At 47.6% G+C, this 13,097-nt stretch overlaps 9 protein-coding genes; 4 read left to right on the forward strand and 5 right to left on the reverse strand.

Moving 5' to 3' along the window:
* Positions 1 to 900: 900 nt before the first annotated feature.
* GSBLH_T00002176001 (uncharacterized protein) lies at positions 901 to 1,053 on the forward strand (the record flags this gene model as incomplete). Its single annotated transcript, XM_013040705.1, has 1 exon — positions 901 to 1,053. The coding sequence occupies one exon, from the start codon at positions 901 to 903 to the stop codon at positions 1,051 to 1,053; it is 153 nt and encodes a 50-aa protein (XP_012896159.1).
* A 98-nt stretch (positions 1,054 to 1,151) lies between these two features.
* GSBLH_T00002177001 (Tim8-Tim13) lies at positions 1,152 to 1,458 on the reverse strand. XM_013040706.1 has 2 exons: positions 1,359 to 1,458; positions 1,152 to 1,324 (listed from the first exon to the last, which is right to left on the reverse strand). The coding sequence occupies exons 1-2, from the start codon at positions 1,386 to 1,388 to the stop codon at positions 1,175 to 1,177; spliced, it is 180 nt and encodes a 59-aa protein (XP_012896160.1). The 5' UTR covers positions 1,389 to 1,458; the 3' UTR covers positions 1,152 to 1,174.
* A 124-nt stretch (positions 1,459 to 1,582) lies between these two features.
* On the forward strand, positions 1,583 to 2,592 carry GSBLH_T00002178001 (uncharacterized protein). XM_013040707.1 has 3 exons: positions 1,583 to 1,873; positions 1,908 to 2,115; positions 2,150 to 2,592. The coding sequence occupies exons 1-3, from the start codon at positions 1,829 to 1,831 to the stop codon at positions 2,545 to 2,547; spliced, it is 651 nt and encodes a 216-aa protein (XP_012896161.1). The 5' UTR covers positions 1,583 to 1,828; the 3' UTR covers positions 2,548 to 2,592.
* Positions 2,593 to 2,977: 385 nt separating this feature from the next.
* Positions 2,978 to 3,550, reverse strand: GSBLH_T00006396001 (uncharacterized protein; the record flags this gene model as incomplete). Its single annotated transcript, XM_013040708.1, has 3 exons — positions 2,978 to 3,340; positions 3,372 to 3,415; positions 3,478 to 3,550. 3 exons carry the CDS (start codon positions 3,548 to 3,550, stop codon positions 2,978 to 2,980), a joined length of 480 nt encoding a protein of 159 aa, XP_012896162.1.
* A 1,266-nt stretch (positions 3,551 to 4,816) lies between these two features.
* On the forward strand, positions 4,817 to 5,809 carry GSBLH_T00002180001 (uncharacterized protein; the record flags this gene model as incomplete). XM_013040709.1 has 5 exons in its annotated part: positions 4,817 to 4,950; positions 4,979 to 5,296; positions 5,331 to 5,482; positions 5,512 to 5,668; positions 5,702 to 5,809. Exons 1-5 carry the CDS (start codon positions 4,867 to 4,869, stop codon positions 5,807 to 5,809), a joined length of 819 nt encoding a protein of 272 aa, XP_012896163.1. The 5' UTR covers positions 4,817 to 4,866.
* A 68-nt stretch (positions 5,810 to 5,877) lies between these two features.
* On the forward strand, positions 5,878 to 6,434 carry GSBLH_T00006397001 (uncharacterized protein; the record flags this gene model as incomplete). The annotated part of the gene is given in 3 exon segments (XM_013040710.1): positions 5,878 to 6,035; positions 6,069 to 6,394; positions 6,409 to 6,434. 3 exon segments carry the CDS (start codon positions 5,878 to 5,880, stop codon positions 6,432 to 6,434), a joined length of 510 nt encoding a protein of 169 aa, XP_012896164.1.
* Positions 6,435 to 6,513: 79 nt separating this feature from the next.
* On the reverse strand, positions 6,514 to 7,929 carry GSBLH_T00002181001 (uncharacterized protein; the record flags this gene model as incomplete). Its single annotated transcript, XM_013040711.1, has 7 exons — positions 6,514 to 6,707; positions 6,738 to 7,065; positions 7,094 to 7,372; positions 7,409 to 7,528; positions 7,558 to 7,612; positions 7,645 to 7,758; positions 7,787 to 7,929. 7 exons carry the CDS (start codon positions 7,927 to 7,929, stop codon positions 6,514 to 6,516), a joined length of 1,233 nt encoding a protein of 410 aa, XP_012896165.1.
* Positions 7,930 to 8,180: 251 nt separating this feature from the next.
* GSBLH_T00002182001 (uncharacterized protein) lies at positions 8,181 to 8,850 on the reverse strand (the record flags this gene model as incomplete). Its single annotated transcript, XM_013040712.1, has 5 exons — positions 8,181 to 8,423; positions 8,456 to 8,551; positions 8,580 to 8,627; positions 8,659 to 8,706; positions 8,737 to 8,850. The coding sequence occupies 5 exons, from the start codon at positions 8,848 to 8,850 to the stop codon at positions 8,181 to 8,183; spliced, it is 549 nt and encodes a 182-aa protein (XP_012896166.1).
* A 1,646-nt stretch (positions 8,851 to 10,496) lies between these two features.
* GSBLH_T00006398001 (uncharacterized protein) lies at positions 10,497 to 12,967 on the reverse strand (the record flags this gene model as incomplete). The annotated part of the gene is made up of 4 exons (XM_013040713.1): positions 10,497 to 10,691; positions 10,725 to 11,986; positions 12,035 to 12,678; positions 12,732 to 12,967. 4 exons carry the CDS (start codon positions 12,965 to 12,967, stop codon positions 10,497 to 10,499), a joined length of 2,337 nt encoding a protein of 778 aa, XP_012896167.1.
* Between the last annotated feature and the right edge of the window lie 130 nt (positions 12,968 to 13,097).

A 13,097-nucleotide genomic window follows, 5' to 3' on the forward strand; every position in this document is an offset into this window, starting at 1 on the left:
CAAGCTCACCATCGAGTACGCCGCCTTCTTCCACGCCGACCGTCCCGCCGTTTTCCCAGAGCCCTTCTACTTCCGCATCGTCGGATGTACCTCCCTTTCCACGCTTCCACCTAGCTCACCTCCCCGTCGAACTCACCGCTATCGAGCCCGCTACCGGCACGCTAGTCCCGCGGAAATCGCAGCTCGTGCTGGTGTTCTCGCAGCCCGTCGAGAAGGGCGCCGGGGCGTTACATTTCGAGCAGTTTCTGGAGAGCCGGCCGCAGTTCGTTGTGCGGCGATTCGCTGTGGGGAGCGAGGCGGCGGTGATGGAGCGATCGGAGCGGGTTGAGATGGTTTTCCCCGCGGAAAAGCTGCCGCTGGAGCCGAATAGTTTTTATCGGTTGAGGGTGGACGAGAACATTGTGAAGAACGAGGTGTGGTCGAAGGTGAAGAAGACAGCGACGCTGGAGATGGTGATTCGGACAGCGGACGATCATTGCAAGTATGTGAAGGTGGCTTCAAGTGTGGGGAAAAAGGTGGAAGTGCTATGCCAGTATGTGGAGACACGCTGTTTTTGTCAACAGATTTTTATTTGGAGTGTTTGTTCAAAAATTAGCTGCCGAATGGAGAAAAAGGAAAAGAAAGACAAGGATAAAAAAGTATTGAAGAAGCCTGCAAAGGCGAAAGTGATAGAAGGAGAAAAGAAGCCTACAAAGAAGAATTCCGATTCAAAGACTGGAAAATGTAGGGGTGTGCTGTAGGGATGGTAACAATGCGTAGCTCGCCTTGATCTGGATTCGCTGTTTAGTGCTGTGAAGGAGGAGAAGAAAAAGAACGAGGAGAAGAAAAAGAAAGAGAAGAAGAGGGAGGAGGCGATGAAAAAGAGAGAACTGGATGCGATTAACGAGTTGAAGATGGTGAATGGAGGTTTGGGATCGCGCTCTTACTAAACGTGTAGACCCAATTCGATATGATGCAGAGACGGGACTAAAGATTTATAGAGAAGACCAACTGAATTTGGGAAAGGGAGGAAATACGCCTCTTTGTCCTTTCGATTGTGATTGTTGCTTCTAATCGTATGTACTCCAATCACTGTAGTTCTACCGTTCCTTTATTATTATTTAAAAATTGCTTGTCGTTTTCACTTTCATTGCGTGTTCGAACAAATCATAAACAATGTATAATATATCCCCATTTAATGGCTCTGACTAGTCAAGCTCTGGACAACCAGCTTCATGGTATCAATGTAACGCTCAGAGCAGTTCTTGATGCAAGTCTTATCCTTCGTAGACAGAGAGCTGCCCGCAGAGGAAAGGCAAAGGTCAAAGCATTTATCTCGAATGGTCTACGCACAATAAAAATAAATAGATAGAGAAAACCGTAACAATAGCTTGAGAATGCATTTCCATGATATTTTGGTCCATACTTTGGAGGGCCTCAGCCAACTGCTCAGGAGAATAATCCGACATAATCCTTAACCTCGAATAAAAGAATATACTTCTCCACACATCGTGAATGTATAGTGTGGGTGTGCGTACAGTGGTCGATGATGCTCAACGGTCACGATTCTCTCTTTCTCTATTCGTATAAGAATCATCATAAAGTCATTCAAGGAATGCAGAGAATTGCAAGACGTTTCTTTGCCACGGAGGCAGCAGCTGAGCTCGAAAAAACGGCTGCAGAGAAAGCAACTCAATTACAGAAGCAGTTTTCTGAGGAATGTGCTGCTATCATGAAGACGCGAGGACATCACAAACTTCAAATGGGAACCGTTGTTTCCAAGAATGGAAGCGAAATGAAGTTTGATTTCACTTATGGATGGCCGTTCCGTTATTACTGCGTTTGCAATATGGGTACAGAAACTGTTACGAAAGAGGCGATGAAGAAGTTCGAGGTAGGCTGTGAAATCTGTGACTTTTATCGGTTAGCAAAGTTTGGAAAAGGTCGGAGTGAGCCCCCATCACGGCGTTTACTTTAGCAAAGCTCCCTATGAGGGAAATCCTGAGGAGTTGCGAGTGCTGTTCGTTGATTCCAAATTGCTGCAGAAGATGAACTTGGACGGCAACTCCCGTGCAGTAACGCAATACAAGGTGATGTTTTTCTGTGTTTTAGCAATGTCATACCTGACCTGGACTTGTACCTTCTATTTTAATCTCTATGATTCTCCTAGTCTTCTCTTACAAAAACCCGCAGCGTCGTCGTCTGGTGGAGCGTTGGCACCGCTACGTCCTCAAGGACAACAAGACCTCCGAGGAACTCTATCCCGAGGAGCCAGAGAAGAAGAAGCACCAAGCGATTTTGCACAAAGCGGAGGACGCTACGGCGAAATCTTCGGCTGTTACTGAGACTGTCGAGGAGGAGGAGAAGAAGAAGGAGGAGGAGGAATTGAAAATGACGCCGGTGGTGGATCCCTCGCTTCTGAAGGATCAGGAAGAGAAGGAGAAGGACGAGAAAGACGACGAGGAAGAGGAGGACGAGGAGGAGAAAAAGGAAGATGGAGAGAGTGCAGGAGGTGTGTGGGAGTCGATTAGCAGCACATTCTGGTGGCTTTTGGGCTATAAAAACTAGTTGTGATAGTAGTGGCAAAGATGAACGAATGAACGAAATGAGAATGGAGTGTTTGTTAGAAAGAAAGAAAGAAAGAAAGGAAGGAAGGGAGGGTGAGTGAATGAATGAATGAATTTCGGATTGATTGAATGGTTGTATTATGGATCGATGATGATGATGATGGAGAGATCGATGGATCCAAACTACACAAGCAGATCAATTCCACTGCGGTAATTACTGCAAATCGATTCCAAATCAATGACACATCTGAACCAAAGGGATCGAATCCCAACACAAAATCCTTTGAATGAATGAATGAATCACCTCTCTTCTCTCACACACTCCCCAAAAACGATTCATTTCAACAAACAAGCCAGTCTCTGCTACTGAACAACTGCAAGATATACAAGAACAGATTAATAATATCAAGATATCTACCCATCATCCTCTCTCACACACATTCCCACATGTTCAGCGAAGCCAACACATAATCATCTACGCTGTACTGCGCTCCCAGCTTCGTGGACGCGCACATCTGAACGTCGTACACGATATACAGCGAGAAGAGAGCAATTCCAATGTAAGCATACACGTTCGGGTCCAACAACCGCGTTAAGCCAAAAATACCGCAGAGCACCAAAATCGAGAGAGTGCAGAAGAGGTATGGGCCGCAACCAGTGAAGTCGGTTTTGGTTGTCAGGGCATAAATTACCAGAAGGAAAACCACTGCAAGCGTAACTACAACAGCCATGATGAGGGTGTTATCTTTGACAAACATACAACCAACGCCAAGAACCATCGAAGTGAAGATGGTCTAGACATAAGATTGGTGGAAATGATCTTACGAATATAATCAGAATGATCCAATCACCAGGATGCTTCTTAATGCCTTCATTTTAAGAATAAATAGTACCAAAATACACATAGTCAAGAAGATCGTAACAAACATACCGATGGTTCCAACAAGTAGAATGGGATAAATAGCACTCACTGGAATCATATTGCGCAGGAGATATCTACCCATAAGAATAGGATTATTATTGTACTCACATGAGAATAGCGGTAAAAACAGTGGTTAAGCCTAACTGAAGTAACACAATGGAGAGCACCTTTCCTTACATTTCACTTCAATAGACAAGATATACGAACAAAGACTTTTCTGACAATTGCTTCTTGTTCTTGTTCATATTGAGAAGGAACTCCCTTTTCCACATCAAGGGCTCCAGGTTCCATCACAGGGTTCATTATTGTACTTTTTTTTAAAACAAATGAATGAATTTAGAGTTTCACTACTAATTGGATATTCGTTTTCACTTCCGCGATTAATGACTATTTGCATTTTGGCATAAAGGACAGTACCAAACTCCGGACGTTATATTGTTGGGATCGACTCCAACACACTTGAAATGAAACCACTTATACCGACAATTCTCATTGTCACAACAAATCATGTCTTTTGTGGACGGTTTCCCGCAAATGCAATACTGCCTATTATCCTCAAGCCATGCAGTATCCTCCTCCCCAACTCCTTCATCGACCTTCATCTTTGTTGGAACAGGATAGTCTTCTGCATACTATGAATATCACAAAACACGCCAACCGCCCTACTTTCTTCGGTCTCTTAATTTTTCTAGGTTCACTTAATGAGTGAGCATCAGACTTTATCACGGTGGTTGTTTTCACCTGATCGCTGATTTGAACAAAGAAAACATACATCCTGTAACTCTGCGAAAAACCGATCTCGAACACTTTCCTCATCAACGGAAATTGAATAAAAACGCCTAAACTCGAAAGACAACTCCACAAGTACATTTTCACTAAATCAGCCACTTCCGATTGAGTCGCTGTATCAGAAATCTCGATCCCATATTGCTCAGCAAATCGGCGTAGAGACCACATCTACCATTCACGAAATCCCCTTTCCTCTTACAGATAGACAACTAAAATCTATGGGTCCATCCTCAAGTGTTTCGAGTGATTCTTGTTTCTCACTCATAATATATCGAAAGTGTTTTTGTAAAACAAAAAGAAGAGCGTCTAAAATCCTCTATCTCATATATCTTTATAATGCATTTGAATGATCTAAGCGACTTGTGATTCTTTGTGAAGTGCGAAAAAGCAGCTGAAGGAAGAATTGAACAAAGCGGAAACAATTGATTGTTAACACTAATATTAATAATAATAATATTTATATTATTTATATTAATCTTACTCTTCTTTTTCTGAAAGCTTTTAGCTTTTCTTCTTTTCTGTGGAACTATGCAATTAGCAATTCGAGATGTACTGGCCTCGGAATATTCGATTATCCTGGCTACTCCACTTTTGCGGAAGGCTGAGGTAATGGTTACAGTAGATCGAAAATATGCTTCGAAAGCTTGCGGACGCCATGATCTGGAAGAAGTGATTGATCAAGTGTGGAACGACGTAATCGTTGGTGGGAAGTATCATTTAGACCTTGAAAGAAAAACCCTATCTTTTCAATCAGTCCAAGTTCCGTTTTTCCAAAGCGACCTATGATAAAACATGCCACATGATGTTGGGACTTACAAATTACAAGGCCTATGTGGGATCGAACCTTGGACCGAAGTGGAAGCTGTTCTATGAGGAGGGCATGAAAATTGGCGATCCCGATGCTTACTTCGGCAATCCTCTAGGCAATCAGGTAGCGATCGTTCTAAAAGACGGTAAACACGTTATCATGAACCGCAGCTACCAAGTTGCCGAAAGCCAGGGCAAGCTAACCGCAGTGGGCGGTCATCCCGAGCCTTCTGTTTGTTTTTGTTGTTGTTGTTTTCAAAATTCAGGAACTCCACATCGAATCGTACGAGGACGCAGCGAAGATCCCTAGCTCTGTCCTGACCAACGAACTCTTCGAGAGCATGCGCCGCGAGGTGCACGAAGAGACAAACATCCCTCTCGATCTGATCTCCGAGATGTACATGACGGGCGTCATAGGGTAGAAACGGAGAACCCGCTCGATCGTAGGAGCAATGCGACGCACGGAAGGCAGGTGCAGGTCTTTTGCTGTTTCGTGCCGCTGGAGAGCGAGCAGGTCCGAGGCTATTATCGAAAGGGGCCGGAGGACCAGTACGAGAGCTTGGGAATTAACTTTATGACGCTGGAGGAGATTGTGGAGATTATGGTGACATGCGGAGATGATGGGATGATGGTGTAGAACACAACGCCTGACCGGTTCTGTCCGGAGTCGAGAGCGCTGTACACGGCGTTACTGCAGTCGTTGGATGCGTATTACAAGGTGAAGGACTCGATCTTTGCTGCATAGTTTGGATCGATTGAGTTGTTTGTTTATACCAATTTTTTCGCGTTTTCATTCAAAATCTGTAGGAAATTATGATCTATGGGATTGGAACCGACCTGGTCCAGCTTTCGAGGATTGCTCGCACATGGAACCGATTTGGCGATCGGTTTGTGCGACGGATTCTGTCACCTCGGGAGATCGTCGAATTCGAGAGATATACACAACCCAAAGCCCAATTTCTTGCCTCGAGGTATTTTCTGTATCGAACTTCATTTCCTACTAGATGGGCGATAAAGGAAGCGACCTACAAGGCGCTCCGCCATCCGGGAATTCCTTTCAACGCAATCCAAGTGCTCCCGGACCATCACAACATCCGAAGTCCTTTACACCTCGAATTCGATGGAAAGGCAAAGGAGGTCGCGACGGAGAGCCACATCACTGCTTCTCACCTCTCTGTGAGTCACGAAAACGACATGTGCGTAGCTTTTGTAATATTAGAATCGAATTTCCCTCTTTTGTCCAACAAAGAACCCAATCTGTTACAAAATGACACATTTCTTTTCCTGCTTCGAATGGAACGAATACTCCGACGATCCCTTCATCGGCTGCGTATTCCCCTGCAGTGTATTCTTGCTATGCGTGCGGCTAATCTCCTGCATCTTCGGCACGGGACTCGTCTGCCGCGTTTTCTTCCGCTTATTTCTACTCCTTTTTCCACCTCTCCATTCCTACGCAAACAACAGCGCCTCCTTATAAATCATCTGCCGAATCTGCTTCTTCTCCGTGGCCTCCGAGCTCTCCGGCAGCTCCTCGAACGGGAAATACATCGCTTCCGGCGCCTCGATCTCGCACTCTCCATTCCGAATCTCATCGAAATACGGCGACTTCAGCGCCTCCCGCACCGAAATCCGCTTCTCCGGGTCTTTCTCTCACTCCCTTCCTTCTCTCTCACTGAACTGCAGCATTCCTTTCAGCAGCGAAATCGCTTCCGGCGGCGCCGACGGCAGCAATTCCTCGAAGTCCTCGCCCTCCATGGGCTCCAAATTCAGCAAAAACGTCTTCATCACGCCGTCGTCCATCGCCTCGATGTCCTCGCGACTCGGCGTCCCGATGATCTCGAAGATCTTCTCCAGCTGGTGCGTCTCCGCGTGAAACTCCTGCGCCATTTTCTCCTGGCGGTTCTTCTCCTTCCGCGGGGCGCTCAGCGGGAAGCACGTGGTGCCCGGGAACAGCGGGCGGATTCTCACCGTGTCCGCCTCCAGCGTCTGCAGCAGTTCCTCCTGGATGAGTCCCGCGGGGAAGACACACCATGATGCAGCCGACGGACCACATGTCGATCGACGCGTTGTAGTGGTTTTGCAGCGTGATGAGCTCGGGCGCGCGGTACCAGCGCGTGACGACGTGCTGCGTCAATTGGCGCTCCAGCGTCCGCTCGTGGGCTTCCCAAACCATGGAGTTGCGTCGTGGGAGGGTGCGAGCGGAGGAGTCGATTTGCCGAGCGAGGCCGAAGTCGATGATTTTGACGTTGCAGTTGCCGTCGAGGAGAATGTTGGAGGGCTTGAGGTCGCGGTGAATGAGGTTCGCACTCTAGGGGTTGGAAAAGAGGGGGGAGAAAAAAAGTACCTGCATGTAGAGCAATCCGCAGAGCATTTGATAGACGATACTCTTGACGTGCTTGTCGCACCAACCAGAAATGTGCTTGCTACTCTTCAGCACTTTCGTTAGATCCCATCCGCCGTATTCCTGCGGTTAAGATCCTGTGCTGCGGATACTTGAACAATCCATAATTGCGTAAAGCGCTCTTCATTTTTGGGGAGCAAGATATCTCTAGGATATGAGTGCAGAATCTGGATTGGTACTCTAATCTAGCTATGTTGGGGTGGTTACAACGACGTAATATGCTAATCTCTCGTAAGGTGCGCTTTGCATCTGTGCTCGTGCGAAAAACGTCGTCAATACGCTTGACGGCGCACCTACGTTCCACAGGATCCATATAAGTACTGTTTCTTGGTTTCACGGTTCTCTGCAAGATAGACGGTTCCATAAGCGCCCTTTCCAAGTTCTTTAGTCAGACAGTATATTGTGTTTATTTCGTCAGGAGTCTCGAGATTGCCCTTATATTTCCCTCCTTGTAGCTGCCTCATGAAAAAACATTCTTCGAACTCCTACAGACATCTGAAACACACCTGCGCTCAAATTCCAATCTAAAAAATAGTTGAATGATGTTTGTCATGATAATCAAGAATACTTGTACAAACAAGATAATGGCAACAATCATTACGTTTTCTCCAAAGCCGAAACTGCTCTTTCATCGATATGGGAGCAGATTCTTGCGTATCTTTATCTTCCTCCATCATTCGTTTTTCGTGTCTATGGTTTGCGGTCTTTCAAGAACTTACGCTCGTTTCACCATGGCTTCAGCAATTTGCAGGAAGGCTGTTTCCACATTGCTCGCATCCTTGGCGGATGTCTCGCAAAACGAGGCGTTGAGCGAGCTTGCGTATTCCTTCCCAACGGCTGCAGCCACTTCCTTTTTTTCGGTTAGATCACTCTTGTTTCCAATAATACAGATCGGAATTCCGGGGTCTGTGAACTTTTGGATTTCCTTGTGCCAATCTTCCATATCTTTAAAAGTTTCCTGTGCTTAAGGATGGAAGAGACAGACAGTACAGTGTCGGTGACATCGTAAACGATCATGATTCCGTCTGCCCCTTTGTAGTAGGCACTCGTAATCGTTCGAAATCGTTCCTGACCGGCTGTGTCCCACTACGTAGAAGGGTTTGGTAGATAATACAATTTGGAGTTTGACAGACTTGTCCAAAACTTCAACTGTTCGAAAACGCTAGAGTAATAATATGATCATGGTCAAATACAAAATCAACGCCGATTGTACTGATAAAACTCTCTGTAAAGGCTCCATCCTGTCAATCAGCGCTTTCCACCTCGCTTACAGCGAAACGCAGCAGCAGACTCGACTTTCCTACTCCGGAGTCTCCCACCAGCACGATTTTGAACATGTAGTCACTAGCTTTGATAATGCATTCTCTGTGCCTACTATCCCCCATTCATTGTAAAGAAATTCAATGACAACTTCTCATCTTTCAAACAAACACGGATCCAACTATATCACTTTTCCTTTTTTCTCTGATAAAACGTTTGTATCATTTGTAGAATCGAAGCGATCTCTTTGCATCATTGAATCAAAACTTGTTTACCTTTCACGTTACTGCGGCGACTTTCCAGCGATTCATCCAGCGTGCCGTTCTCAAAGAACTCTTCGTCGTCATCTTGCGAAATCAGCTTTTTGCTTTTGATCAACGACATCAAATCAAACGACGGATCTTCCGACAAATCCTCCGACGCTCTGCGATCCCCTTCCTCCTCTTTGGGCGTTTCGCTTTGTGAGTGAAACTCTTCCATATCAGAAAGACTCAAATAACGCTGGCAGAGCCGCAGCAGCGATTCATTTTCATCTTCGAAGAAGGTTGAAGAATTCAATGATGGATTGGATGCGTCGTTCGATTCATTCAATTCAATCGATGAGGGGTTTGATTCATTCAAAGAAGGATTCAAAGAAGGATTCGATTCATTTGACGGGTTTGTTTCATTCAATGATTCATTCAATGATTCATTTGAGGGTTTTGAAGGATTCGTTGATCCATTCAATGATTCATTGACTGATTCATTCGTTGATTCATTGACTGATTCATTTCCATCGTTCAATTCATTCAATAGCTGGTTTCCACTCAACGCATTCAGCGTGTTCAGCACATTCATCGAGTCTCCATTCAGCGCGTTCAGCGCATTCAACACGTTCAACACGTTCAACGCATTCATTCCTTCCTCTTCTCCTTCTTCTCCTTCTCCTTCTTCGTCTTCTTCTCCCTCGTTTCCACACAGCAATCCTTCGTTCCCTTCGCCCAGCAACCGAAGCAGGAAAAAACGCAGCGCCTGGTTCCGATCCTGCAGCCGCGGCGAATCGCTCTCCAGCATTTGTCTCCAAACGTCTTCGTAATAATTGGAGTCCGCTGGAAACAGGGGAGAACCGCGGTTCTGCGATTGGCGCTGGAGTTGGCAGAGATAGCGAGAGAGAGAGGAGGGAGAGCGAAGAGAGCGAATTGAGTCGACGGTTGTGAGAGCGAAGGCTTTGAGAGCGGGAGATAAGTGCAAAGAAGATTCATCGATGATGCGACGAAGAGTACAAATGAGAATTGCGATGGTTGTGAAAAAAGGACTCAGCTAACGATAGCAGGCTCGTAAACAAACGATTACGTTGCGATTTGTAAAGTAGTACTGGTGAATACGATAGTTCGATGGAATTCCAAGTTTAAAAAAGCAGAAATCAAGAATTCTGAAATTGTCTTCCGCACTACACTTCTGTTCTACAACATCACCCTCGTAACAACAAAAGAAACGTGGATCTGGCAGATCAAAAAAGGGGCAAAGCTTTTGAAGTAACCGCACCAAAATCTAGTCCTCACATTCACAAAAAACAAACGCACGCTTCCATCCTCCAAATCTTTTGCAAGATCTGCAGACAGTGACACATCTAAAACCGATTTCACCCAGTCAATGAACAAAGTCGCAATGTCCTACACATCACTCGCTATTCTCTCTCACACCTCCTTATTCCTTCTAAACACCTTCGTCTGTGACTGTTCCTCCGCCATTCGACACACCTCAATCGATTTTTACAACAAACACAATGCTATTAATCCCACGCAATATCTCCATGTTCCACGCGATCCCCGTCAATCGCCGTCGTATTCTCCATCGCCCACTCGATCCGCTGCTTCATCACTTCGAACGACGAGTACCGCGGTAATTCCAAGTCATTGAAGCACGTGTGCGCCACCGGGAAGTACTGATCCGCTTCTCCCTTCGTCACCATCCGCATAATCTTAAACTACACCTTCAGCGCCATCAGCCCAATCATTACCGCGAGCGGCGCCTGATGGCTGAAAACCGGCAGCCGCGACCGCGCCGTCGCGAACTGAAGAAACCGGACGCGCTGCGAGCGACTCAGCTCGCTCAGCACGCGCCAGAACCACTCGATCTCGCGATCTTCGGGCTCGAATCCTTCGTATTTCGTCATTCGCCGCAGCTCCGAAACGTCCACATCGCCGATTCCCACGATTAATTGCATGTACTCCGCGCCGCGAAGAATTCCGTGCAGAACGCCGCCGATTACATCGTCAAAACCGCGGCGAAACGCCTCGCAGAGCCGTTTTTGGGCGGCAAACGCTTCCCGAAGCACCCAGCCGCAGAATTCGTCCATTTCCCGCGGTTCCACGATGGCATCGGACGGATAATCGCGGTGAACGCGGAGAGTGCCTTGGAAGGAAGGGAAACTCCAGGTGGTTTCGAGTTCTCCGCTTCGACATTGCCTGCAAAATCGAACCAACGACGCGTCGACCAGCTCCAAATCGCTCTCGTTCACCGTTTCCCCCGCGATTATTTTCCACAACGCGGGAGAGAGGAGCAGGTTCACTTGGATTCCGCTCAAAACCGCGGTTCCCACGACTCTCCCGAGCGCCTGGACCCAGGTTTCGTCGACGTCTTCGTCCCAGAGGAAGTCCTCCTTCCCCGCGGTAACTGCGCAATCGGCGAAATTGGGGGTTCGGCGCAGGTAGGCGAAGAGCTCGAGATCGTGGAGCTCCTGCATGGTGGAGGCGAAGAGCTCGCGGTAGAGCCCGCCGTTGTCGATTCCGCCCTCGCCAATGAATGAAACCACGAAGGACCGGCGCTGTCCCCCGTGGGAATGATGGATGTAGGATCGGCGTAACGCCTCGGCGGGCTGCCGCTCGATCCACTTCAGGAATTGATGAGAGATGGAGGCGTTCTGCCGCTCGAGGAGCGGCAAACGCTGCAGACGCTCGCGGCGCGCAGCCATTCGATTGATGGAAAGAAGAGGAATCGATTCGGGCAGACGCTGCGAATCGATGGAAGGTTCGATTGGAATTCGCAGCTCCTCGAGCCGCAGCGAACTCAGCAGAAACCGCGTCGAGGAGAGACACAGCGCCGTTAACGCTGCATAACTCTCCAGGTTCGACGCCATTCCCGCGGTTTGACGGTCTGGAAAGACCGCCAAAAACGCGAGGAGGCGAAGAAGCCGCCAATTCACCGCGAATAAAACGCCCACCAAATCGCAATCGCGGGAAAAGGAGGATTCCTCCGAACCCGAAGAACCGCGGGAATCCGCTAAAAAGGAGGGAGGGAGATTCCACGCGATTTCCCCAGTTTCCCTACATGCGGCGTCGACCCGCGGGAGAAGGGAGAAAAGGAGGGAAAAGTTTGAATTGACGTGATTTTGGAATTCTTCGAAGGTTTCATTCGGAAAATCGATGGGGGGAATTGTGTCTCTGGCAATTCCACGTTTCCACACTTTGGAATATTCTTCTCTTCCACTTTCGAAATGATTGGACGGAATCGGCTGAATCCAAAAATACCCTCCATTTGTGCCAACCACTTTCCACGCCGAATCCTCGTGTTCCGCGGTTTTTTCCACCTCGACCCACAAATTCGGAATTCGGGACTCATACCATCGGAACCGACCCGATTTCCACTTTTGGGTCTGATGAAACGCCTCGCGCAAGAACCATTCGGGGAACGTGCGTTCCGACATACACTGAAGGATCAAGTGGTAGGACGACATGCATTCCGCGATCATTTCCTCATTCGACACTTCCCGCATCCAATCCACCGACTCGTCCAGCGCGATTTCGTCTCCGAAAACCGCGGTGACTCGTCGATCCTTGAAACTCCGGATGGAAACCGGCTTTTTCCACGGAAGTTTCCCCAAATCTTCCGCCAGCAAGCCGCCGATGCGTTCCCCCTCGCGGAATTCCCGCACGCAATCGCGAGCGAAGTTGACCATGACGAGGATTCGGTCCCTGGCTTGCACGGAGTCCCCGTAAATGACGTGTTCCCCGCGGTGAGTGCAAACGCCCCGGAAGCCGTCCAATCGGATTCCGCGTTTTGTTTGGGCGTCGAACACCGTGAGAGCGAAATCGGCGAGGGCGGCGAGCGCTTCGAATTCGAAGCAGAGGCAGCCCGAGGAATCGCCGTTGAATTCGCGGATTGATTCGCACGGAATTCGCCAGAATTCGGGAATCCAGTCCCAAGTGGACGGAGTTTCGTTGTGAGTGGATGAAGAGGCAATGTGAGTGGATGGGGTTTCATTTGATAGAGTTTCATTCACATTTTCACTTTCATTTTCATTTTCAATATCAATTTCACCATTTTGATTTTGATTTAATGGAGTTTCACTTTCATTTGATGGAGTTTCACGATTGAAGGAACTAGCGTGATA

The sequence above is a fragment of the Blastocystis hominis genome (assembly GCF_000151665.1).
Source record: "Blastocystis hominis, Singapore isolate B (sub-type 7) whole genome shotgun sequence assembly, scaffold_17".
NCBI classification, from domain to species: domain Eukaryota; class Bigyra; order Opalinata; family Blastocystidae; genus Blastocystis; species Blastocystis hominis.